The sequence below is a fragment of the Plectropomus leopardus genome, chromosome 13, assembly GCF_026936395.1.
Source record: "Plectropomus leopardus strain MGB_pleo_1.0 chromosome 13, ASM2693639v1, whole genome shotgun sequence".
Lineage (NCBI taxonomy): Eukaryota > Metazoa > Chordata > Actinopteri > Perciformes > Serranidae > Plectropomus > Plectropomus leopardus.
This window is the reverse complement of record NC_142188.1, coordinates 13,686,447-13,714,196: the sequence shown is the minus strand read 5'-3', so window position 1 is coordinate 13,714,196 and position 27,750 is coordinate 13,686,447. Positions and strand designations below refer to the sequence as shown.

At 39.4% G+C, this 27,750-nt stretch overlaps 1 protein-coding gene and 1 long non-coding RNA gene across 3 annotated transcripts in view; one reads left to right on the top strand and one right to left on the bottom strand.

Moving 5' to 3' along the window:
- LOC121954751 (receptor-type tyrosine-protein phosphatase epsilon-like) overlaps nucleotides 1-27,389 on the bottom strand; it is a 32,494-nt gene extending 5,105 nt beyond the window's left edge. The window contains exons 1-13 of the mRNA XM_042502444.2: nucleotides 27,114-27,389; nucleotides 16,919-17,165; nucleotides 8,399-8,470; nucleotides 6,047-6,143; nucleotides 5,506-5,579; nucleotides 4,937-5,073; nucleotides 4,684-4,774; nucleotides 4,449-4,525; nucleotides 4,164-4,200; nucleotides 3,962-4,059; nucleotides 3,217-3,336; nucleotides 1,983-2,146; nucleotides 150-285 (exon numbers count right to left, since the gene is read on the bottom strand). Coding sequence (XP_042358378.1) covers nucleotides 150-285; nucleotides 1,983-2,146; nucleotides 3,217-3,336; nucleotides 3,962-4,059; nucleotides 4,164-4,200; nucleotides 4,449-4,525; nucleotides 4,684-4,774; nucleotides 4,937-5,073; nucleotides 5,506-5,579; nucleotides 6,047-6,143; nucleotides 8,399-8,465 — 1,098 coding nt within the window. The 5' untranslated portion in view covers nucleotides 8,466-8,470; nucleotides 16,919-17,165; nucleotides 27,114-27,389. The remainder of the gene's footprint in view (nucleotides 1-149; nucleotides 286-1,982; nucleotides 2,147-3,216; nucleotides 3,337-3,961; nucleotides 4,060-4,163; nucleotides 4,201-4,448; nucleotides 4,526-4,683; nucleotides 4,775-4,936; nucleotides 5,074-5,505; nucleotides 5,580-6,046; nucleotides 6,144-8,398; nucleotides 8,471-16,918; nucleotides 17,166-27,113) is intronic.
- LOC148187676 (uncharacterized) lies at nucleotides 6,807-21,259 on the top strand. 2 transcript variants are annotated; one of them, XR_015778459.1, is made up of 3 exons: nucleotides 6,807-7,342; nucleotides 7,459-7,527; nucleotides 21,076-21,259. It is a non-coding gene; the product is annotated as an uncharacterized LOC148187676 (long non-coding RNA). The 2 variants fall into 2 exon arrangements; XR_015778460.1 differs by lacking the exon at nucleotides 21,076-21,259 and adding an exon at nucleotides 15,697-15,860.
- Nucleotides 27,390-27,750: the final 361 nt, after the last annotated feature.

Genomic DNA, 27,750 nt, shown 5'->3' with positions numbered 1-27,750 from the left:
TACTTTGCACAACTATTTTCCCACTATTTTCGTATATCATAGGCGAGGTTGTTTTCCATGTCTTCGCTTGTTTATGTCGAGACGAGACTAGAGCAGTGAGTTGAGCTGTCAGTCCAAGGTACAACAGGTCGGAGAGGGTCAACACTTACATCTGTCTGGATGAGCTGACAGCGCTGCTCTCGTATTCTGCTCACAGAGCCGAAGACATCCACCCTCTGTTCCATGTGCATCATGTCGATCATGCTGTCAATGACAATGAATGTCCCAGTCCTCCCCACCCCGGCACTGTGGAAACACAAACAAGAAGAAGGCACAAGGTCTCTGTAACAAAGTGTAGCAACTGACGAAATGTGTCGGGTAAGAACTTTATATGACATTGAAGCTATATAGAACAAATAAAACCGGAGCAAGAAACATAGTATTTCTCTCACTGAAAAACAGAAAATGTTCATTCTTGTTATATAGTATATTGCTATGATGCAGGACTCAACAATAAGGACTGCCTGACTTGTGCGAAGTGAGTAAAATTCCACATCAGGCGAATAAATCTTGCAGCTCACTTTACCGATCAAGACGGAACTGATTATCTAAGTATTTATCATCTCACTTCCTTTATATCTCTGTTGAGAGCTGAGCATGTGCTGTACCAACCAGGCACTCATGAGAAAACAAGGGCAGATAAAGAAAAGTTTATGAGCTGAAACACAGAAATTTCATTGATTCTTGAAACCAGGTCTGGGTGTTAGTACTTTTAATGTATCAACTAAAATAACCTAGTGCCAAGTAGTATCAAAACGTCTCCAGTGAAACGATACCTGCATTCAGACTGTTTTGACTCCACACTGCATCAGCAAACTTTCTGTTGCTGCTGACTCAGGAGCTGCTATCCTCCTGGCAATCGTCAGTTCAATGTCTTCCCAGTTAACGAGCTAACAGCAGCAGCAGCAACTTACATTCAACACTAAGCTGTTTAACGGTCGCAAAAAACTCACCCGGAGACCAAAACGACTCGATTCTGTTGTTGAACCCTTCAATAACCGTTAGATAATGTTACCCTTGTGATGGCAACAGTTAGCCCAGTTACTTTGTGTGTTTGCAAGCAGATTTGAGCTCACACTCCTGCAGCAGCAGCTACAACCTGTAATAGTCTGTGATATGGTGAAGTTGAGTGCAGTGTATTTGACAAGTTGGCCACTCAGCATGCTGAGATGCCACAAAAACGCTAAAAAATATGGGTAAAAGCCTACTACACGCCACTCCATTCACATATGGTTATCTAATGAAATACTATATTGATATCAGTATCACTTCAATGATACTGGTATTGTATAGTTTTAAATGATATTCAACCCTACTGGAAACAGAGGTTTAGTTGTGTGACATTAGAGGATGTGGACAAAGCTCTTACATAAAGACTAAACATCAAAATTAACATTGTCATTGTTGTTATTTGATAACGGCTAATAAATAAACCAATTTGTAAAGGGGCAAGAAAAAACTGACTCCAGGCAAGCAGAAAAAAAACCCCACTGATGTTTAACCCCATGCTATCCCTGTCTTCTTAACACAGACATCAATTGTAGACAGCCTCAGCATGTGTAAAAGTGCTTCACCTCTGAAGCCCAAACACACTCCTAATAGATTTACAAGGGTCATTTCAGCAACGGCACCTCAGGGAGCAGAGAGCTGGGATTCCACAGCGGGGTGTTGAAGCCTCCTCAATGGGCCCCATTCAAAAACAACAGTCTGTCTCCCCGAGCACCTGTTGCTGCAGTTGCTACAATTGGCTGCTGATTTCCTTTGGTGAGGCTTTACACTGATTGGCCAGACAATCATGTGCACATACCATATTTTTTGCTCAGATTTATTGCAAAACATTATCGTTTGAAAAGTATTTTCTCACTCTTAATAATGAATGGAATCATCTCTGACTCTATTAAATATATCTTGTCTTTTGGCCTCTGTCATGCTGCTAATTTTACCTGCAGTGCACAACAATGGGTCCAGCATAAGATGGATTGACAGCCTTGACCTTCTTGAGGAATTTCAGCATGCCGATGGGTGAGAACGGCACCCCGAAGTCTGGCCAGCTGGTGAAGTGGAGCTGGGTGACCAGCCGTGGAGCTCGGGGACCGTCACTGCCCTGCTGTGAAGCAAAGACACACACAGTTTATTCCTGTGTATGAATAATGTTCACTGTGCAGACACAAATCTGCTACCTTCTGTTAGAGTAACCTCAAATTAACTGGAACATTTGTATTTTTTTGTCATTTTGCTACTTGTGACAGAATCCACTTATTAAACATGTGTACTGGTTTGCCTCCGCCTCGCTCTCCCGTCTCATGAATGTGCTCTCAGGAGAACGTAATTTCGTACTCTTGAACACTTGGTTGCTCTGTGTTCTAGGAGGTGAATGTAAAAGCGCTCAGTCTGTGAGCCTCTACTGCAGCACAGTCACAGTTTTCACAGAGTCAAGGAGGATATCTGCACTTTTCTGGCTTCAAATAAAAAAGGAACAAAGTGAATTTTGCAATCCGAAGGCTTCCCGGTACACTGCGATGGCACCCAACCCGGCAAGAAGAAAAACACAGATACTAGGCATGCATGAACCTCTAAAGATGAGACGTTTGTAGAGTGTATGCTACCTGTTAAATACACCTACATATTGACAATATCATGCTGCATCTGTTATGTATATCCTTTAATATTCTTTTATGTGTTTCCATACTGGTTTTCATTTATTTATTATATTTTGCACCCTATTATAGTTTACTAAAATTTCTCCATGGGGAGCATTACTTTTTTACACCATCTCAATGCAGCCTTGTTTCATGGTTAATTTTTAATAAGAATCTGGCTATTATGATTATAGATTTTTATAGCAATTAAGAAGTATATTAAGAACAATATTGAAAAAGGACACAATTATTTTCAGAGCATGGGTATGTCTAAATAAAAGCAATTAAAAGCAACATTTATCTTCATCTTAGGGCATTTTTTGGATAAATGTGTCCATTATTCTTCAGTATAATTATATTTTTGCTGAAGTGCTGTGAGGGACATTGAACTCAGTGCTGCCGGATGAGACACAGCTGTGTGTTTAAAAATGATATACACTTTGTAAAAAAGGCTTCAACGCTGATAATGAGCCTTTAAGAACGCATCTCCTTTTAATATCATTAATATTCAGATATATAGTCAGCACATTTTACTTACATATTGAACACAAAATTTTCTAATGGTGTAGTCCACCAGTACGGTGAAGTCCTCCATTGCCACCCTGACATTTCCGTACATCCAGCAGCCTTTTTCTGGCCAGTACTGATAACATTTGTCCTGGTAAGAGAACAATAAAGACGTTATTCTTCCTGAACTAGAAGACACATGTATACCTGTAGAGAACACACAATGATGTTATCAGTGTAACTTACATATCAAACAGTTGCAGAGCAGCATGTGTTGTGTGTATTGTATGTGTACGTACAGAAACGTGTATTTGATGTGTGCATTTCACAATCCAATCCAAAGGCAATCACAGGGACTTTGTGCGACTCTGTCAGTCAATAAGATCTTCACGGTGACGTTTCAACTCATTAACTAGATTCTCAGACTAATTATCATGAAGCCTCTTAGGATCTTATCAACAATTATTCCGTCATTGATCCCCAATGCCTCTATTCTGCCCTATCAAATCGGCTGTTGAGCTCTCAATTGATCATCCCTTTGAGGCTAAATTTAATGTGATGCTAAGTAATCTGCTGGGTGACACTTTGTATAGATTCTCAGTTGGAAAAGAGGTCAAATAAATTATGCCCATGACTTTGGGTCATGAGAATACAAAAGGGTTTTGCTAATGGTGCAGCGGAGGCATACAGATTGTGTAAGTTCATTCTATAACACGCCCTACTTGGTGGCAATAGATTAATCTCCCACTGCAGAGGGAGAGTTCTCTTTGACTAACCTCTTTCCTTTCTTTTAGATTCGTCAGCATTACTATAGTGGCTGTTTTCTGTTCCCAAATCATCCGCCAGAAGTCAGCCACTGTCTCGAGCTTTGGGCCTGAAGCAGAATCACGAAAAGGACGAAAGATACAGTGCAAATGGTCATAAACTTGCTTGTGTTAAATTACTTAAAAAACAAAAAGAGCTAAAATGCACATTTACCTTGAGCTGCAATGAATTTGTTCTTCTCTTTATAACCCTGTGTGAAAAAAAAATAGTATTAATGATAAAAAAAGGAGCACTATATGATATTCACAGCTTATCTATGATTCAGAGTTTGTCTGCACACGGCTCTCAACGTGGAGGTGGCTAAACCTGCGGCATAGCCTGTATACAAGTAATGGATATAGCCACTATGACTACACTCATTGTGGCCAGACCGGCTAAGATGTAGTATGACTCCATCCTCTGTTTAGGTATAGATCTCTATTTGCAACCAAGACTCACATCAATGTAAGATGCATTAATGTAGTCTGAACACGGGTGTCCATCAAGATGGCTTAAGACGACTCTTGAATGATCGTCTGTGGAAGAGAGAAAGAAAAAAAAGCCTGTGAATAAAGTTGGTTCGTGTTTTTCATTCAGCTCACATCACCTTTCCTTACGATTCAGAGATCAATAAAACTGCAAGTGTAAAGGTTACATTAATATTGCCTGCTGCAGAATATAGATCCTCACTCACATGGTAAAATGTTTGGGTATCTGTTTTTCTCTCTGTTGTGCTCTCTGCTCGCCTCCTCAAAAGACCCGTGGTGGTAGTAACACGGCAGCGACTATAAAGAAAGAACCCCCAATTCTCATGAGATAGAAATAAAGCCACGGGTACACAGCCTACTAACATAACATTTTTATTACTATTTTCTGTACTTGTTCTGTGCTTGCAGGACAAAGATCTTAGTCAGTGCATAGTCCACACCACACAAACCCATGCTTACATTGAACTCCTCTCTGAAGAGCTTGCCATCATCTGCAGAGCGTATCCGGTACTCCTCCTCCAGCGAGTCCAGAGGGATGGGGAAGTACCTCTTGGATGGCGAGGGAGATCTGGGGAGGAGGACCACTGTCTGCTCTCCTGTGTTTAAAGGAATATACAACAGTCAGACTGCTAATGTTTCCCAAAAGAGAACATTACAAGCTCTCATAGCACCTGCAAAAACAAGCCTGACGGCCATTAAGATTTCCTACTTTTGTGGGTACATGACAGAAATGATTTCTTGAGTCGTAAACATGGTACTGCTGCACAGAACTGTCTTAACTCAGAATTTGGCCTTTCCATTAATATCTTTATTTTCTACTTGAAGTGAAAGTTTATGTGGCTCCCTACGTGCTAAGAAAGCCAATAGCCTTCCAAAACCTTTCCAGCTACCTTGGACTTCAGATCATGAAATGTTCCTAGTCTATAAAGAATGTAAACCTGCACTTAAAATAAAAAAGAAATAAAAAGTAAAAGGCTGTATTATATTTTCATGCACTGATGGTTATATTGAGTGCAGCACAACAGTACCTTGTTCCTCCAAGAAGCCATTGGGAATCTTTTTATCCACCGAGGTAACGAGAGCTTTCCTGTGGTTTTTGAACCTACACAAATGACAGAGAGAGAAGCTGTCAGAGAAGAGAAAGGGCAGATTTCTGTATTGAGAAAGCAAAAATAAGCTAGCCTGATGTCTAGAGCAGAGCTGTTAAGCACATAAGCAAACAACAAATACTAAAACCAATATCAACCATCCGAGAGAGGCAAAGCTGCTCCTCCTCATCTCGTTGTCGGTAAAAGGAGGTCTGAGCTGGCCGGTCAGCGAATGAGTGTCTGTGACCTGACCTGACCTAGCTGTTTATGTTTGCTGTCTTACTTGAGGTGCAGCTGTTTACCCATAAGCCACTGCTCACCGCCTGTTTCCAAACCACCCCCACCCAGATGCCCCCGATGCCCTGACCCAACACAATCTCTCTCATGCTCACGCACATGCTGAAAGGGAGAGAAAAAAAGAGAAAGCAGACATTCACTCAAAAACAGCACGTTGTGAATGTGTGTGTGCAGGTTTGTTCACCTCAGACAGTAAATCGTCAGCAGGACAACGATGATAAGAAGCAGTGAGATGACCAGTGTTGAGGGTAACACATGAGCACCCTGATGGGTGGGGTTTTCTGGGGAGGACACACAGTTATGATAGTTGAAATCCCCAAATAAATCCAAACTAAAAGGACAGTTCACTCTGAAATAGAAAAAGACATATTCTTCCTCTCACCTGTAGTTCTATTCATAAATCTGGATTGTTTTGGTGTGAGTTTCTGAGTGTTGGTGATATTGGCCATAGAGATGTTTGCTTTCGCTCCTAATATAATAGAATTTAATAGAACTCTGCCTGCGGTCATCAAAGCGTGGAAAATTGCATCTAAAACACTCAACAGCAATGTCTCTGTCCAGAAATCATGACCCGGTTACTCAAGAAAATCCACAGACCTTGTTGTGAGCAGTTTCATGTAGGAACTATTTTCTTTTTACAAAACTACATCCGCCAACTGTATCACCGTGCAGAAGGATGTGAACTAGCTAACACTGTCACTGTCAATGTCCCGATGCCTTCAGAATTTTTGGGAAGACTGGACTTTGTACTGATAAAAGACTATTTACATTGTTTACATGTGTAAGTATTAAAACCCATTCACGCTGTTTTTAAGATTATGACATTTGTTCTCAGGCAAGAATAGAATCTACGCACACCAAGAGTATTCTTATGTACATTTTGTACTGACATGTTTGTGTGGAATAAAGGGTTATTGTGTTTTCTTCAACTCTCCAGTGGCATATAGGATTTCTATTATTATTTTTGTTATATTAAAAACCTTCATTGCCTTTTAAAATAAACACTACACGAACACTTCAGTTCACATCAGTAATGTTAATGAGAACCATGCCATCTAATAATCAGAGATTGATCACACTTGAAAATTATTGGATGTGCAGTATTGGTGAATGAGGCCCAATTACACAGCTGCCCTGCATCAGCCTCATTAGTCCTTCCTGCTCCTGAGTCTCTTCTCAGTTAATCAGCTCCCTGCCTGTTCTTCTGCATCATTTCCCTCACCGAAGCTTCAGTTTGCTGATTTCCTGCTCCAACCTGGAATAAAGAGTGATCTATTTGAGTTCCTGTTGCCTGCAGTATCCTGCATTTGGGTCCACATGCTGAAAACCACATAACAAACTGAGGAGGACACTATCAAAGTTTACATCTCGAGCTGTCATGAGCATGAGACTGTGGTCCATAGATGCACGCGTCCTTCTTTGTGGTGGCACAGTTGATGGGTGTAGTCAACTGTTCCTACATGAAACTGCTCACAACAAGGTCTGTGGATTATCGTGAGTAACTTTGTCATTATTTCTGGAACGAGACACTGCTGTTGAGTTTTTTTAAATGTATTCTTTGACCACCACAAACTGTGCCATCTCAATACCTTACAGCGGAGAGAAGGCAGAAATTTCTCTAATACTCCACACCAAAACAACCAAGACTGAAAAACTGCACTGTAGGTAAGTGTAAAAATATGTATTTTTGATTTTTGGGGTGGCTTAAAAGGAATAGTTTGACATTTGGGAAAATACACATATTTGTTTTATTGCAATGAAACATAAATGTCAACTTTTCTTTGAAAGCAAGATTATGTAACTTTCCCTGAATGACCACTGTAGCCAAAAGTGATGGGATAATAGGAAATGGTAAATTATAGAGTAACAACAGCACAAGTGGAGAGGAATCATGAATTCATTTGCAAAGTAATATCTGTAACATTAGCTAACATTAGCTACTGTACCATGAGGTACGGGTCATGCCAGGCCAAGTAAGGCGCTAGCAGCAAAAGTTTGTATATAGTATAGTATAATAGTAGTATAGTCTTGTACAGTATAGTTTGATTTGATGTTAATAAATGCAACTTTTCATGTGTGTGCTTTAAAAAACAAAACATTTTCTTATGTTTCAGTTGCCACACTGCTGAAAAAACAGCATATGCTGGTAGCTGGTTTTAGTTGGTTTTAGCAGGTCTTAGATGGTCCTAACCCACTTCTTGCTGGTCTTTGAATGGTTTGACATGCTGGTGTGACCTGCCTATCAGGTTGTGCACATTTATCTTTATGCATAGCACACGGCAGAGGACTTATCTTATTTATGCCCTTAGCTTTTCATACTTCCCCCTCATTACACTGTTATTTCTCTGTACTCAAGGACATTGATTTGGTTTCAGTTTCACAGGAACTTCAATTGATAAACCAGTTAGTGACCATAACAAGCTGGTATGACCAGCAAAACCAGCAAAAATGCAAGAAAATATCTTAAGCTGGTCAAAAAGCTTGACCATCTTAAACTGGCCAAGCAGTCATTTAAAAAATCAATTTAAAGAATTACCTGCAGTTTGGTTCTCATGAGATGAATTGTTCACAGCAATAGAGATCCCAATCAGAAACAACACCATTGTCACTGTGGATAAAAGAAACACACAACAGTCAATTAAAACATAATAAATGCTGTAATTCTCCACATATTCCACTAGAAGGCGCCAAATCAATATGAAATGCATATGTGCAGCCTGGTGATGCATGCAGAGGACAGAGAGAGGAGAGCTCGGCTTTGATGGGGCTTGAGAGTGATGTCTGTCTCTCTGCTGAGCAGTTTAAGTCCTTGTGGGAAATCTGCTCGCAGTCTTGTCCTGCCAGGCTGACTTGAAAGAGCAGCCGCATATCAAATAACCTAATATTCAGACATCAAACCTAGAGAGGAGGCTTTAACCCTCAGGTGACAGTAACCATATCCCCTGTGGACCCTGTGGATTTGACACTTGAGTTGAGCTCAACGCAGTATTTGTTAGAAGCCGTCTCATTTTGCTGTGTTGTCTTTGATGTACAGAATTGTGCAGCCTGGCAAAGCATATCGCGCGCTGACAATAAGACATGCATGCTGTTTCTCAATGTTGAAGCTGTTTTTAAATACAGTGGACATACTGGAAGTGTGATATTTTTTTATTTCCTTCCCCAGCGGCATAGTGATGTTGATAAACAGGCTTAAATAGTGTAAAAATTAGCATATTATATTGGTGTTTTCCCTTTTACTGCAGCTTCTCCAACCTTTTTTTTCTAAACCACATTCTCACTTCTCCCTTTTACTCTATAGCTTGGAGCTATTAGTGATTTATTTGGGGCAGGGCACCGCCAGTGTCTTACCAAAAGAAAAAGGAGGATATGTCAAGTTCCTCACAACTACACCCGAGTTAAATTGATTCTGACACATTATCTTTGCGTCTTATTATCTCCAAAATGTGGCATCCAATTTCTCCAAACTCACATTCATTTTCCTCTTTTCTCTCCCGTCCTCCAAACGAGAGGGTAAGAAATCACAAAATAAATTGGGCAAACGGGGCAAATCTGCCTAAATGGCTTTGATGGAATAAATGAGAGAAGCTAGAATTGAGTGTCCTAATTTATCCTCTGTTCCGAGTCCCCTTCTCGTTATAGAGGCCACAAGACTGGATGGAATAATTCATTGTGTCAATTTAGTTCTTCTAGAAATGGGTCATCTAGGGGCCTAATTTGTGATGTTTGAGAGAATTTCTTGCACATAACCCTAGGGGGCTTCGTATAACTGTATCTCCCAAAGCTTTTGTAGAAAACGGAGCCACATAATAACGCTCTAACAATGTGCTCACATCTAAATTTATGTCGAAACTTATAAAGGATTATTGGACAACAAATTAGGGGTGCTGTGTTTTGCACATTACACAGTCTCTATCTCTGCAGTAGTTCAACAGCCAGGATGCTGACAAGCATGCACACACAGAGGGGTGCAATCAGGGTGACACCAGCTCAACAAAACTCCTTTTATTTAATGTATTTAACATTCACAGCACAGTCAGACGTCTGTTTTTTTAAGGCTAATAATCATTGGGAGCAAATAAAAAATTCCAGTTAAACCCATTTAATGTCCCAGAATCATAACTGCAAATCACACACACACTCGCTTCTCACATGCATGCATGCCTGCACATACGTCCCCCAGCCAAAGGCTATGTGTTGCATATGTGCTGTAGTCAGTCGGAGGAGCCAATTCTCTCCTCAGTGTTAACAAGCTGACAGTGTCGGCACCTGTTCCCCACTCTACCCCACTGGGCACAGTCACATCCACTCACACAGAGCCATCCTACAGCCCTATGCTGCAAGGCATGCTGTGCGTATGGGTCACTGCACGGGTCGCTGCATATCTGTCATCTCCTGGCAGCTACACTACATACAGCATATAGCCAGGAAATGAAGGAACAGAAGGGAAATGTGAAAATATGTCAAAACGCGTCTGTCACTTTAAGTGACTCGATTAAATGGAGAAATGATAACTCAGACCTAAATGAAATGATTTCCTGTGCTGCTAGAGAAAAAAAGGAAACTGGTAAAAAGAGAAATATAACCGAAATGAGTCTTATGTGTTGATGCAGTGTGTACTGCAGTGTGGCCCTCTGGCCGACAGAGGGAATTGATAACACAACTGACAAGTATGCTGAGCAAAGGAAGAAGCACTGCATATCTAATTGCATGTTAAGGCAGTACGCTGTACTGTGACAATTACCAGTGTAGTCATGGGGATTCAATGCACTTCTTGAAAGACACTTAATAACTGTATATGGTCTATGACCTAGTGGGTGTGCACAGGAGATCCTTCACTAATGAAGAGGGAAAGTCAATGATACCTGCAAAAGAATAACAAATATATTTTTTGCTGCTGTCAGATAAAAAAGTGTAAGATTCTGGTGAAATTAGAAATCAAAGGATTCAATAGAAGCAGCTTTGTGTGATGCACTTTTTCAACCTATCACCTGGTGATAGTGAAAATGTCTTTGTGGCGATGCACAGTGTGTAGCACTGTCACAATATTGAAATTTCTAACTTCAATATAAAACCGTTAAAACTGTAGATGTTCAATATTACTTAGGTTTCTTGTCATTTTGATTATTATTTATCCTTCCAATTTTATCTTAACTATGTGCTATATGTTTTACTAGGTTTGATAAATTGTCCTTGAGTCTTGAAAGCTGCCTATAAATAAAAGGTAATATTATTATTATTATTAACAATAATAATATTATTATTATTGTCATTATTAGTGACATCCTACATACAATGCCTTAAATTCTTTGATTATAGATGCAATTATCTATTTTATTATTATTATTATTGTCATTGTTATTGTTACTATATTGAAACAGTTGCAGTGTGTTTTCTTGTTTTAAGTCAGAAATAAGCCATAATGACTCTGACAGGACATCACTCGACCTGTTGTTTTTTATTAAAATGTAATTAAAACAAATGTAGGCTAAGTCCTTGACAGCAGTCTGGGTTTCAATCTGACCTGTGGCCTTTTGTTGAATGTCATTCCCTCTCCCTCCTCCCTTTCCTGTCACTCTCCAGCTGCTCTGTCATAAAGGCAATATATATATGCAATTTCTGTGAAAATGTAGGTTATACATTTCATTTTTGGAAAAAGAATATTTTATCATTAAATCATTTATCCTCGTGAAACTTGCCATGACTCACTATGACACATATGTCTCATGGCATTTACTATAAGCTATTTATATATCTTAATTAGCATATGACATCATCTGACCCTCATATGAAACGGGATTGCTGCAGAGACCCATTTTAAACAAGGAAAAAAATGCTTCAGTATTATTGGTGTCACCATTCCCACTAGCTATTTCATCATTTATTCCAGATCCCTGCTTTTCTGTCTGTTTAATGAAACACTGACAACAAGGTGATAGCTTCAACCTCCTGCACCTGCTTGACATCAATGTTCGCAGGGAATTAAATTATACTGCATCACTTGAGTTGGGAGTGCAGAAGCAAATCATCCCATCCATGCATGACGCAATGCTAACATTCAGAATGCATCACATGCTGGTTGAACCTTGAGGGTAATATTTTGAGTACAAATATGCATTATTCAACATCGATCCGCTTTGCTTCTGTGAACAGAGACGAGATGAAGATCAGCACATGACTGTGCATTAAATGTGAGACAGCTACAGGAAGTTAAAAAACCCCTGAGTGAGAAAAGAAACCACTGATATATATACTGTACATCTCTCAAATTCCAAGAGTCACAGCAGCCTAAAATGATTCTGTTCTGCTTTACTTCAACATCTCCCTTACCTCGGCTCGCACATGAAAACCTGAAAGCAAGACTCCCAGAAAATAGACATCAGAAATAGAAACACCAACCACAGAAATGTGTCTTTTCCTTCTGCCAGACCTGCAGCTTTTCCACTCCAGTTTATCATTAATTCAAACCAAGCTGTGCAGAGGAAGGTGATCTATTATCCATTTCCACCCAGAAGCATAAAAATAGGACTAACCCAGGTGAGAGTTTTTCCCCATGCTGTTTGTAAAATGACTGTATTTACAGATTTAAGCTCAAATATGTGACCAGAAGACAGATTTCTTTTTGTTATAGCCCCCAAATCAGACTGAGATAAATGAAGTAACAACACATTTAATTTCATTCTGTGTGAAGGTGCTATTTTTTCATGATATGTGCCATGCTGTTAACTCTCTGGCCAATTAGAGAGATCCCTCAATGTTAGGAATCATCCGATTGGGCAATCTATGATTGAAGTTCATTAGACTATAGTGCCACTGTACTGCTCAGCATGGTTGAGGGAGAAAAGTGTGACCAGATAAAAGTGCGAATAACAGAGAGAACTGGTCTGTTTTCTGGTAATATTTTGGATATTGGAAACGTGGCACAAGCATGGGCACTGTGCAAGTCTGAGTCGAGAACTGAGTTCACTTCATTATCTGTTTATTTATGGCAAGTAATATTTAGCAACGTTATCGCATATTCTTCTCAAATCATACAGCTTGACTATCATAGTTAAAACTTAGATGGATTTTTGTGTGTATCCTGCTCCTGAAATTGTACAACTCATGGTCTTTATACTACTCCTTTGGTGGTTTCTAATCTTCCACCGTGTTTCTGCTTCATGTTCTTTTAATATGTGCTGTCAAAGTGCACTGGTTTAATACAACACAATAAATTGCAGCCATGTATTTGTGGGCAATCTATTTTAGTTTCACAGCCAGGAATTTCAATGAGTAGCTTGCTCAGCAATCCTTCCTTACATCTTTTCCCTAAAAGCATATGGATGAAACATGGAAAACACAATGTTTACAGGTTTACTGAGGCGCTGCAGTGAGGCGCCAATGGGAACCAGCTGGCAATTACTGTGGTCATTTTTAAAGGTAGTCTTAAAATCTGCAAATTAGAGAAAAAAAAAGTAAAAACACTGCCAATCGTGCATGTTTTACATCACTACTTGGCACTATTAAATGACACCAGCACTAACCCAGTCTGTTGCTTTTATAACTAACATGTATACACTTGCTCTATTGATGTGTCATTTCATTTAAATATCTAACTCAACCTTAAATCCTTTTCTCCTTAATTCTAATTTTACATAACAGTCTATCCATTTCCCTGCTGCTAAGGGAATGGGTGCATGCCTATCCCAGCATGCACTGGGCAAGAGGCTAGCTGCACCCTGGACAGCTCTCAAGTCAGTTCTCTGCAAAAGCATCAGTTTATTATGTCATCTAATCACTATTAATGCATACTGTCTGTCATAAACACAGCTAAATATGATCTTCTGTGCACTTCCATTTACTACACAGTTTAACATGATGTTACGCACACTGTAATAAAACAAGTCTTCAGCCTCGCTGAGGCATCCAGGCACAGCAGTGATTTCATTTGAGCTGAATGCTAACATCAGCATGCTAACATGCTCACAGTGAATGTAATATCGTGTTGATGTTTAGCAGATATAATGCTTAGCGTGCTCCCTGTTAGTTGAGCAGCATTTGGTAATTAGCACAAAGCACAAGGCACAGCTACGGTTGATAGGACTGTTGTGGATTTTTAAAGATGGAGTGCAGGACTTTTACATATAAATTAAGGTCTGTTACATGGAGTTTTGTGTCAGGTATCTGTGAAAAAGTGATGCATTTTACCAGCCAGCCAGAGATAAAGGGGGCAGGAAGGGGGAGAGCATAATTTATTTATTTATTTAATGTTCAATGGATTTTCTTCATTTCATTTTGTTTTTGTTTTCTTTCTCTGTTTGGCATTGCGTTTCATCTGTATGTGAGTGATTCTGATGTTTTCTTTTGATAATATCTATGTTGACAGTTTGATGTTTAGATCTAAAATGAAAGGAAGGGGGGGAAACACGATAGTGAAGGAGCAGCAGGAGTATGATGGAAAATCCTACGAAGCGTCAAAGAAAAGTTTCTGAAGTGAATACTCCAGATTTTAAAAAAAAAAAAAGAAAAGAAAGTTGTTATTAGGAGCCAGACTGTATTTAGCCTGTGTTTATTTGTTTCGGCTACACATGTTTTTTTGGTGGCTTACTCTTTTGTGACTGTAATTGGTACAGGGGTGTGGTTTCACATTTTTTCACCTGTTCATTAACTGTTGTTGCTGCACTTAGAAAAATAGGAGGACTTTGGCTGATATTTTCTGTTGACCGTCTTGTCACATCATGTCACATCACGTGTCATTACAACTCGTCACGATATCTTGTTACGTCTCGTCACGTCTTGTCATGTTTTGTCATGTCTTGTTTTGCTTTAGTTGAGTTGTCAGTCTTTTTTTTTTGTTCTAATAAACTCCTTAAAATGCATATAAACTTAAAGCCTACTTAGCCTCTTAGCCACTTTTTAATTGATTGTAGCTGGTCTTATGAGGAAGGAGTACAGCCAAAATATCTGACTTGAAGAGAGCTTTCCTGGGGGCGGGGAGGTGCAGCAAGCTCACCTGCATGTGTCATATGCACACGTCAACAGAGTTTGCTTAATAACTCTAACTGCCAGAGGAGGGAGAATAAAGTTTCACACTCCATCTGTACTGAACTAATTAAAATGTTGATCTGATGATGGAGCTAGATAAAATGTCAGAAAATATCCCAACTACTATTAGATGTATTGCAGTAAAGTTTGGTACAGGCATTTGTACCAAACTTCACTGCAATACAGTCTCGACCAAAATGTGGAATCAAGTGACAGACACAACCTCTCTAACACCTCAATAAATGATGCACCATTGCAAACCCAATCCAACATTACATGGTGATTGGTTGGTGTTTACCACAGTCCTGTAGGTTCTGGAATATGCTGCATGGTATATAATCTCACTGACCTGACCCTGCTAAAAGCTTACAGCAATTGAATGTCCATTGATTTAAAAAATGCATGATTTTTAAATTATTCAACATGTTCCATCACTGTGTGGAGGACATCGAAGGATATTTGCCCGACATAATGCTTATTGAACTGTGGTTTCTGATCTGAAACAAGTGGAGCAATAATATTGCTAAGTATGCATGACTACAAACTTCAAGTGAGATATGTGTTAAAAAAGTACGGCTCGTGTTTGTGCTGCAGGGTAGTAGTTTGCATTATAATAAAGGTAAAGAATGTTCTGCTCACAGGGGTATGTCAAACAATAACAAAATATATCAAATAGATAGCCGCATCCAATCATGTCTCAGTTTCTTCACAAATCAATACAGCCTCAAAGACAGATCCACATTTTGTGCTTGGCACAGAATAGATGCCATGTCTTGTACACAGAAAGATGAAAGACTTTTTTTTTGTTTCCAGGGAGAGGAGGAACAAAGGAAGAGCAAAAAAAAAAAAAAAAAAGAATACCAGAAACAGCCACCACTTCCATTGTCAAGTGCCAAGGAAAGGATGGGACGAGAACACAAACACATGTCAGTAAAGTGTGGCAGCAGAGAGGAGAGGAGAGATGAGAGAGGAGATGAGACGAGGAGGAGAGGGGAGAGGAGTTGGAGCTGGAGGAGATAAATGTCTAGATTCTGGGTTCAGAGAGATAACAGCCATAATGGTAGACACCCTCAGTACACAGAGGCAGTAAAAAGGATGAAGCTGTGCAGTCTGGTAAGCTGCTGCTATATCTTCAAATGCAGCGCGCTGTATTTAATATGAGAGGGAGGCTTTGGAGGTAGACTGCTTTTGAAAATACACTGAAGAAATCTCATATACAACATACACTGACATACATGTCTACAGGTACCAGACACTTAAATGCGATGCTAGACTGTTCTCAAACTTACTTTGAACTGCTTAAAAACAGATTTTTGAACAATCATCTTTTTTTCTTATTCAAGTATTGCAGGTAAATATAAAGATAAGTAGTATATCCTGTGTGTAGTCAAACGCAGAGGTAGGTTACATGTAGGAATGTGGTTATTAGAGTGAGTTAGGTTCATCTACACTTTGCATACAGGTAAGTGCAAGTATGATGTAAAAAGACTATTGGATTTAGTGTTAGGTTTTAAACAATTTGTAAATTCAGAAATGTGGATTTTCAGGAGCTTGGCTTATTTTGACAAAAACAAATTAAGAGATGGATAAATGCAATTAGATGAAATGTATGTTGCAATGTAATAATAATAATAATAATAATAACATTACATTTTATTCATAGAGCACTTTACATGGTACTCAAAGACACTTTACATAAGAAAAAACTATCATAAAATAAAATTAAGACCTTAGAAATTCAAATTTAAGACTATTTGATGCCCTAAAACAAGACATTTTAAGGCTTTATAAGGACCTGCAAACACAAGGCATTCTACCTAACACTGGAAATGCTATTGTATCTTTATCTTGTCTTCTCAGTACTGCTTACATGTCTCAGATTACTGACTCCTGCATGGTTAAGGTCAAAAGAATCAATCTAGAAAGGAGACACTGTAATTATTAGATTATTTCCCATTAACGGATTGAATTACCATTGATTTCTTACAACATAATTGACCTGGTCTGTGGTCAGATGGATTAATAAAAGACTTACACTTCCAAGCAAAGCCAGTGTGATCTGGTATCAGTTGACCCGTCAGTCCATAGCAGCCATGTGATCCCTGTTCCTTTCTTGGTTGGACTTACTGGGTTTTTTTTTACCCTCAGTCCTTCTTTTACTCACATCCTCTTTGAGACATCAATAACAGCACTGGATGAAGGGATGACTGAGGTCAGTGGTGAAGCCTGAGGTCGTTTTTGGAGCTTTAGATTCGGATCAAGGCACAGGGGATCATGGGAACCTGGAAAATAAGCAAAAGGTGATAGTTAGGGACTGTTTGGTATTTTGGGGGGTTGGGGCAAAACAGGGGAGGCATGTCAAATATTTTTTTAAGCACTGGTGAGGGACTTTTTTATTTTGACTACAGGGAGGGACAAACAACTGTACATAGTTCTTTTTGAATTTACTTTAAGTATCCTCTTAGCCCCCAAACCCTCTGGTGGGATTTAAAAGGCATGTTTACTTTTAAAATTGCAAAAATTACACCATTTATCATTGCTGGAAATTGCTCCATTCCTACATTTGATGTATGAATATAAAACAAATATACCTAGTTATGGTGGGGAAAGAGTCATGCATTTCCCCCCAGTCTCTTAGGGAGGCTCAAGGAAGAATATTTGTAGCTTGAGGAGGGTCAAGATTTAAAAAAAAAAAGAAGTAACACACCAGCCACCTCCTTCCTCTGATAAGTAAAGTACAGTCCCTTAGAAATGTATAAAAGTTCAGCCAAAGCTATTCAACAAATTATATTGTTAAGCAGAGGCAGATTTCCCCTGACTCACTACTGAGGCCGACTCAAAGAAAAAAGAACCTTGAAATGCATGAATACGGAGAGAAGTGGAATGAGTGGGAGTTTGCATCTGCGTCCCAGAGATATGCAACCATTTGTGCTGCACATGCCCAATGCTTGTGTACCGCTATCGCAGCAACCTCTGCCGCAATTTGTAGAACCCACTGCTACAAAGCAAAAACATTACAGTAACAATCTATTTATCTCCAGCCATGCAAAACTAATACTCTCCAAATTAGTCTTCCAGTGTTTGTGGTACACATGAGGAGTTTGCACACATTCGCCGCTTGCTTACATCAGTATAATTGTAAGAATCACCTTCAAATCTAATAACAGTAAACAGGAGGCTGGTGTTAGCAAACAGTGTAGTCCAATTAAACCACGCACAGCCGCAAATTTGTCCGTGAATGTGACTATACAAGGAAAGCTGTGCATAAAGTATGCTGGAATTAATTCTGCCCTATCTACACAAAGACTTGACTGTGATGTTATTCTATCGCCCTGCTTGAGTCTGAAAAAGAAAGCATGTCCCTCTTGCCCCCTCACTCCTACGCTCCCAGAGTCCCACTGCCCACAGGTGTGAGACACAAAGCCATATTGTTAACACTTGGCCACTTTAACGCAGCTGAGCAGAAAGCAGACGAGAGGAGGTGAATTAGTCACTAGACTCAGCTGAACGGGCCCACTCAGTCTGAGCCGGGATGAGAGGAATTAATGAACAAGGTATGGAAAACACCTCATTTTCTCACGTTCTGTAGGAGCTGTGCTCAACTTTTCCAAATGTTGCAAAGTCTTTGGCATTTGAACAGAAACATGTTTGCCATTAAGGACACCTAACCTGAAGACTGTAAACCTGATCAAAAGATCCTTCATAAATGAGGCTTTAGAAATAAGCTCTTTGACTTCCATTTAAGTGGGGGACTCGTGAGAAACATGTTACAAATTTCTTCCATTGTTAGATACAAAAACCAGGCTGTGAATGAGGTAACAGCCTGTGAAATGGTATACCATGGTATGAAAACTGACAGTTATCATACCGTGTTGCTTATCTACTTTATTTTTATTAAAATGCAACCATCTCTCACCTGCACATCCCCCACACTCTCCTTTCCTGCTCCTAACTGCCTGTCAGAGGTTTTACACATACCTCCATTGAAAATGGTTTTAACTTCAATAATAATGGTGTCAGTTCAACCAAAAAAAACCCCTTTTTTCATTCCTTGGGTTATTGTGACTGATAAAACAGATATTGTCTGTGATATTTTCTGCCATGGTTACTGTACTGTAAAAACCTCATACCATTCAAACCCTAGTTGTAAGAATAGCTGACACAAATATCAAAATGGTCCATGAGCCAGGCATAATTTTGATACCACTCTAGGTGGAAAAATCTTCTTAACAATTCTGAACAAGTGTATTTCATCACAAATCTCAGAAACCACCAGCTATTGGTCTGAAGACATTTTAGCTTCTGGGGGTAACGGACACTATTTTGGAGTTTCCAGTGAAGCCATCTGATTTCAGGATAACAGATATTCGGGCCAAGACTTCCTCTTCCAGGCACATAGTGTACAGTCCAATTAACAAAGCTAAACGCTAAGTCATCACCAGACAGTAATTGATGGGTTCAGAGAATCCATTTTGGCTAATGCATTACGTCTCATTTCTTTCCACACACTGTTTACCTGCATGCAACCAAAACTCACTCAAACCTGATCAGTCAATACTACTTGGACTACAAACAGAAACCAGAATGCTTCTTATACTATTATTTTGTCCCGTTGCCAACAGATTCTGATTTCATATGCAGAATCTGTTTAAAGAGATTTTGTCTATAGTTAATATTTTGATGTGATAATAACCAGTGGAGTGACAGCTTTGTCTCTGTAATCAGCTCGTAAATTTATCCGCCCACTGAAAAAAAACTGGACTTTAAATGCTGATGCATTTCCTCTTTTAGACTTATTTAATGATGTTTCCCTGAACTACAGTTTGTATCATTTTAGATGGTGAATTCTTAGCTTACATTAAAGTCCAGTTGTGTCAAATAATAGAGCACAACTGGTTTTAAAAAGTTTCATTTACATACTTTCCCCACAGTTATTTTCTAAATTGTGGTGTTTGAGCACTGTGAAAGCAACGCACATCATAGGCATAACATTTTCGGAAAAATCTGCATACTCACTAAACTGCCAAGAAATTTATAATTTCATACTATACAACTGTGTGAGGGTTATTATGGTCCTTACATTACAAGAACATTCTCTGGAAAACTTTAAATCTCTATTTTCATTGCCTTCAAATTGGCAGTTTAATCCTGCAGTCAGTCAGTGGTGATAAGCAACGCTAAAAAACAAAATTAACAGTCTGTTTATCCTGCCTTTGATTTACAGATCATAGAAATCCATTCACATCACACCAAGTATACAATACAGAAAAATCCAAATTGATGCAGCAGTTATCCTCACTTGTAGTCTTTAGTATGAGACAAAAAAGGCCTAAATCACTGGCTCATGCACCTACCGTAATTTAACTCAATAACATCTTTTATAGAGAGTTACTGCCTGGTTAACACCCATGTCTTTTAAACTCCACGCCCGAGCAAAGCTTACTCAAGTGATGTAATGTCAGTAATTTTCCCAGACGCTCCTCCTAAACCACCGAAGACATTATACAACTGTTTACAGAGGCAGTGTAGCTCTTCCTGTGAGTAGTAAATTGACACTGAAATGTCAAATAGTTTGTTTTCTTTAAGGCAGCATGCCTTCAACATGGTAACATGGCTCTAATTTCTCTGATTCAAACAGCAGAGTAACAAATTACTCACCGCTCCATTTATTCTATATGTGGAACTTATATGTGAATGTACAGATGTTACAAGAAGGTCAAGCTAAAAAAAGGAAAAACTGTCACGACACAGCTCATGCAACCTTTGACCTGGCCCGCAAGGATAATTCTTGTTACTGAATCTGTCAGTCAAAGATGAATCAAAGAGTAACCAGGCAGAAACGGCGCTCTTCTGTGGATCTGAGCACATTTCAGGTTGAACAAATTGTTACAGAGCTGGTTTAAGAAAACTTTAGTTACCATGCAGCGGTTCAGTGATGTTAATAATAGATTAAATAGGTAATGTGCTACACTGAAGTAATAAAATGCTTCCAAGAATTAGGCTAGACTTTTTTTTACAATGGCAATATATTATCATTTATGTTAAAAAGACTGGGTTAAATGATAATAGGTATAAAAAATGTATTAAATATGCTAAGTTATTCATACTGTATTTCACTTGCGTAAAAGTAATTCAGGAGACTTTAATGAAGCCATCATCATCTTTTCACACAGAGTATTGTTCTCCTTTCAGCTGCACACATTCAGACCAAAGAAGAAGGAGACATGCTCACGGCATATGATTACTGCAGGCACAAGCGCTTCCTTTCTGTGCCACTCTGCCCATTGACTAAGAGGGGAAACATGCAGCCCATTAAAGTTTTATGGGAGTGCAGTCATCACCCAGCACTCTGTGGTTCAATCTTTAATTCATACCAAAACAGGCAACACTAAGTACTGTAGCTAAGTGTCGCAGTGAGTTATTTCTTTTGTTACATAGTAAAGAATTAAATGTCTCTATTGTTGTCTTTTTTATTATTCTAATGCTATCATGCTATGCATGATCAAAATATTTGAAATTCATACCCCCTTTTTTATAAGATTATTTTTTTTTGCTTTTATTGCGTTAAATTGACAGGACAGTGTGAGTGTAAAAGGGGGAGAGAGAGAGGGGGAGACATGCAGCAAAGGGCCGAGGCTGGATTCAAACCTGTGGCCGCTGCGACGAACACAGCCTCTGTACATGGGGCGCTGCTCTATCCACTGAGCCACCAGGCATCCCAATCCAGACCCAAATTTGATGGTTGCTATTCAGTCACCACACATATTCAGTGAATTCGGTGAATCTAGCTATTCATGCTATTCACATGCTGCCTTCCTGCGGCATAAATCCAATATTGATGGCTTCTACCCGAGAGGCGCACGTGGCTTCCTGAGATGATGAATCCACGGTTTCATATGTAATGGGGTAAACTAATGGAGGTCTTCAGAGAGCACAGATGCATGCAGTAACCTTCATTCATGATGCTCAATGTGGAGAGCAAGCGGAGACTGTCAGTGCTGGTCAAATTCAAGGAAGGATCCTTAATCGCCAGCAATTTAAGGATGCCACGTCATCAAATGTTGCCTTAGCATCCTTCACATTCTACCAACGGCTGAGTCCTTCATTAACAGAATGTTAAAGGATCCCTGTGTGTATCCTTAGCTCTCTTAAAGCACCAACAATCCTATGCGTATGATGCATTGTCTTGCCCCGAGATTTAAAAAAAACATGGCAAATATGCTAGTAAACTCTCAGATATTTTGCCTCAGCAATCCCCCAAAATCATTTTTTACGGCCAGAAATAGGCAATCCAACTGATGTGTCTTCGCTCATATTAGATCCACAAGGACACTGATGCATTGCTGTTTTTTGGCTGTGCTTGTCCTTGAAAAATGGTGCAGAACACGAGTGAAGCAACAGCAATACTGATGGTGAAATGTGCATTTAAATGTTAGGTATATCCAGTGTCCTTGTAAATTTCTTGTTACCATTAATGTGTTCCATCAAAGTAAAGCAAAACTCGGTAATGCCAGTTTAAATTTCTATTAACAATCAGCTAGATACCTGTTGAAGTAGGCTTACTGAAGTTGTCACTGCATTGGTTAGCTGGCTTGCTGGTTCATTATGTGTCCTTTGAATGCTAAGGAGTCTTGCCTGGCCTCTGTAGGACCTGACCTGCAAGGACTTGGAAGGTCTTATCAAGGAAGCATCCTTGACTCTGAGAAGCACTGTGTGTTTTGTCAGTCAGGCTGGAACCTTTTATTTTATACTTGTGCACAAGTTCAGACTGTGATGAGTAGGTTTGTAAATTTGATTCAATCTGTGAGGTTGCCTGTTGAGTACATGTGTGGACAAGACAAACTACTGCTTTTAGAAGCACGAGACAAAGACAATTCTTTTGCAAATGACATTAAGAGACACTTTTAAGTGTTCAAGTGAAAATCTGCCACGTTGAGACTTTGTATAACTCCTACTCACAAGAGTCCTGCACCTAAAGTGGCTGGTTTACTGAGCATGTCACAGCCTGAGCCTGGAACACCCACACTTTAAAATAAGTGGCTATTGCCGAGGGAAATAGCTGAGAAATATTATTTTTATGCCTTCATATCAGAGAATGAGTAGAATAATCTCCAGCTTCAAGTTTGAGGACTCTGAAAATGACACTTCTGGGGCACAGTATAGGTGAAGCTAGGGACAAGAGATAATAATCATTGCAATTACAATTTCACCACTCATCTACTCTTCTACTGCAGCTCAACCAAGTTTGTTCCTTTCACTAGAGTCCTGTGTAAGTGGATTAAACTTTAGAACTGTGAAACACAGCTACAGCAGTCCCATCATGTCTGTTACATACTTGAATATATGATCTAAAGACATTGTTGGGAATAATATTCTAAACTATTTTGCGGCTTCAGTCTGACCTTGCAGCTGCATTTTGTGAGTCTTTCGTACCTAATGGAACAGCTCTTTGTGTTTAAGTGCAGTAGCACTTTTATTAAAATGAACAGTCAGTTTCTTCCCTCTTTATTAGAGCTCCAGCTGTCAGCAGATTGACAGCACAAGCACTTCCTGTTCTCACAGTAAGTTACACCATAAGTCAGGGTTTACTTATGAAACACTGACCTGGCAGAGCGAGCAGCTGCGCTTCAAATAGATGCTGCGTATTAATGAAACATGATAAACAAGACTTGAATCAGAGGGTAAATGCAAAAAAAGAAACTTTTTAAAATTTGGGCCGTGATGATGCAGAGGGCGGTTCTTTAACAAAATGTGTATGGATGAATGTTGTGCCTGAAGACTGAAACAGAACAGAGCCTTCCTGGCCTACATCCAGTTGCATATATGAGGAACACAGTCATTTTCATTCAAGGCTGCACCATTGCAGTGTTTCACAAGGCTATGAGGTCACATATACACACAGTAAAATCCTGTGGACAAATTCATTCGATGACCATATCTCTTATTTCGATGATAATCAGTAGAAATCAGACAGGAAACGAAGAAGCCAACAGTCACAAAAGTCATCACAGTTGAGATCTGCAGATTATGAAGGATGATTACACAGGCACCTAATGAAACATTTATACCTCTAAATTAACCGCTGATTATCTGACATGACTGGATGTGCCAGCCACAATAAAAGAGTATAATTAAGACAATAAAAGGTGAAAATATAGTTCAGGTTAGATAAAGGCTTTAACACACTGTACAAATCCTCTCTGGCTTGAAGGGGACCTCTTTTTCATGTTATCATATGTATAATGATACAGTGCTGGATGTTTATTTTAAACGTAGCCAAAGTTTCAAATAATGAGGTAAACATATGTAAAAGTAATCCCAGTGAGCAAAACCCTCATGCTTTAGGCTGTTCTGTATACTCTGATATCAATGTTTTTTTTTTTATTTCAAGCTGTTGTAGCTTGTGACTTATTTCTGACTATATGGTCATCTGCTCCAGGCATGGTGCCTACACTTCTACAGTAAGGGAAATGCAATCTTGGTTGCTGAAGTTATTTCTCTCTGATTTTGGACCATGTTACTGCAGAAACATGTCTGGTTGTGAAGGTTTTAGTTTTGATGATTTTATTGATGATTTTTCATAGAAAGTACCATTTTACACAGCTTCAAGTACACTGATATACATGTAGCTACATTTTAACGACAAGAAAACACATAATCTTGGTTCAGATCATGTGTGTAGAGATGCTGAGATATGAAAGAATCTGAAACGCTAACCAATCAGGGCAGACTGGGCTTTTTTGGGGGGGAAGTCTTAAAGAGACAGGTGCTAAAACAGAGCGTTTCAGACAGAGGTTAGATAGAGGTAGACACAGTATGAGGAAAATGTTTCTGACCATTAAATCAGGTGAACATGTTCCAGTAGAAGCCAAAAGTACAAGTATGAATTTGAAAATGAGCATAATAGGTCTCCTTTAAATATTTCAGCATGAAGGATAAACTCTCAAAAACAGCTTCATCATGAGTGCACTCAAACATGATTAAAAAAGAGAAGTGTTACTCATCTTTTTAAATACAAAACTCTAGGACAGAATAATGGATTCCAATGCCTTCCTGTGGTTTTGTATTTGAAATTAAGATACTGCATTTCACAGGTCATTATTAGACTTACACCTAATTATATGTAAAATTCCTCAACTTTTATAGCGGTCACATAGACACCGATATTAGTTGTTGGTTATCTTCCACCTCCACACCCTCATCTATCCCCATCTGCTCTTTCTCCATTTTTCTTTCAGTCCAAGTGTTAACTGAATATTAATGTCATACCTGAAGCACTGAATTAAGTTTTTTATCACCTTTATCTGATAGAGCTTTATGGCAACCTCTGAATTATCCCTCAAGCAGATGGACATCATTTTAAGAGAGAGGCAGATCATGCTGACTCAACAGTGACTCATGTCTTTCTGCACAGGCTGTTGTCATATCAATGTCAGGCATTCATGTGTCAAAGTTTATATAAACCTCCCATTCATACTACTCACAGCTAAGCTTTAAAACAGGCCAGTGTTTCAAGCATTTCAAGCATCAGCATCACTCTCACCTTAGGATACTTAAAAGTCATCATCAAGAAATTAATCTTTAAATTAGTATGTGTCTAACTATAGTTCGTGTATTCCCAAGGTGAAAAAGATGTGGGCGATGGAGCCCAATATTCAGACCACAGACGAGGAGTTTGAGGTAATTCTAAAATTAGCATCCGCTTTTATTAGGCCATTTAATCAGGGATGGAGCTGAAGGTGAAGTTATTGTGAATGAGGTTGTGGTGAGTGAGGGGCATTTATAATTCACATGTGAACACATGGCATTTCCAACAGTTTCCCATACTGCAACAATAATGACATCTCATTGTCACATTATTAGCATATTGAGATTAGAGTCTGCACTAACCAATTAAAGCCATGGAAATGGCGGTTATTGTAATTAGTGCCATCATGGAAATGCTGCAAATGTGGGGAAACTGTAACAATGTGTGAAATGGTAAATATCTTATTTTGAAACAAAAAAATGACCTAAATATACCTTTGCATCAAAATAAAAGGAACTAACATTGTTCTTCTCTTGAGCAGGGGTGTCAATCATACGGCATACAAGCCAGAATCAGCCCGCCAAAGGGTCCAATCCTGTACTTTGGATGACTTTGCATAGTTTGAAATTTTAAATAAGTCATTAATAGTAGAGCCCCAACGATTTTATCTCCAGTAAATTAAAAAGTGAGAAAATTGTCTTAATTGTTTGATTTTTTGGGTGGCTGGAAATAAAAATTAAATGGATAATTCCTGACATTAACAGATTTTTTTTTCAGTTGAGGACATCTCTGACTATATACAGACACAAAATCAAGCATTTTAATGGTATGAATTTAGAAATATTCCTGAGTGAAAGCTCTGCATTTCTATCTTGAAATGACTTCAAATCTGATGTATTATAAAAATCTATGCTCCACAATTCCAGACAATAACCCAAATATCCGAGTTCAGCACAACGCAAACCCATACTGTAAATCAAGCATTTTTACTGTATCAAAGTTTGTCACACTGTAAAATATCTAATGGTTTTACTGGTGCGGCCCACTTGACATCAAATTGGGCTGTATGTGGCCCCTGAACTAAAAATGAGTTTGACACCCCTGCTCTGGAGTAATATCAGAAAACAGCACATGTTGTGCAAGCTCCATCTCCCAGTATGATGAATGCACAGGCCTGCTACATGTGTACTACGTGTACTCGCCCCTTTGCATATTACTGTCTAGACCAGTGAGAATGCATCATATCCAGTGCGCCCCTTCCCCATAACATCTAATCGCATTTTCGATATGAAATCAACAATCTCCGAGATTATTCTATTATTATTATTAATATTGCTAGTGGAGAAAACCATCACATGGGACATGCTGGTGGTCGCAGGGTGTGTGGATTTGCTCCACTAACCCATATTCACTGTATTGCATGATGTCTACAGGACTGGCAGACGAAATATCACGTCCAGTCCCTGTGGCCTGCATGCTGTTTTTCTCTGGAGATGTGTTGTTGCTAAAGCATTTTCAGCTCTGAATGCAGTGTGGTCTAATAATATGAGAGATACACGGAGGCTAATACATAGACCGCCTGGGAGAGCTTTCAGAAACGAGACAGGGTGCACAAAACAGAAAACAGTTGGTGTTTACGCATAAATACGCAGATGGAAAAGTAGCCCGGCTGGTTTTCACTGCTGTTTTTTCCCCCTCTTACCTTGGTTACTCGCGATGACCTCGCCTCACACGGCGGCGCAGTGGCTGATGATGTCGGCTTGTTTTTCCCCGCACGGACGCCTGCCTCTTGTGCGCTATGTCCTTTGGAGGATCACACAAAACACATGGAGTTGTGAAATCATGTGGTCGGAGATGAATTTATGTCTCTCTGTTGATCATGTTTCCTGCAGATCTCTCTGAGGATGCGCTTCCCCCCGCCAGCCTGCCTGCCTGAGCTGCGCCGTGTTATGGCAGCCAGAGTGGAGACTGGAGACCCTCCCCCGGGCGTAAAGCAGTGTATCAGGTGGACACTCAGCATCCCCTCACATTCCTGCATCACTGGACGATAAAGGGCAATCCTGTACATAAAAAAGGGCTCTTGTTTTTCCTCCCTTGTGATAGTTTTACGGCTGACATTTTAGCATGTGACATTTATTCAATACATTAGGAGATGCTTTTAGCTGTATTGTTACTGCAGTGTTCCTTTGGGGGTTTACATTATACATTCACACTGACCTTATCAAACTCTATGATATTGTACCATCACATGTCTTGTGATGGTACAAACCTACATGTCTTGTGGCATATTTTCTGACAAACAGACTTTTGTCTCTGTGTTTTTTTTAGCCTTAGTCAAC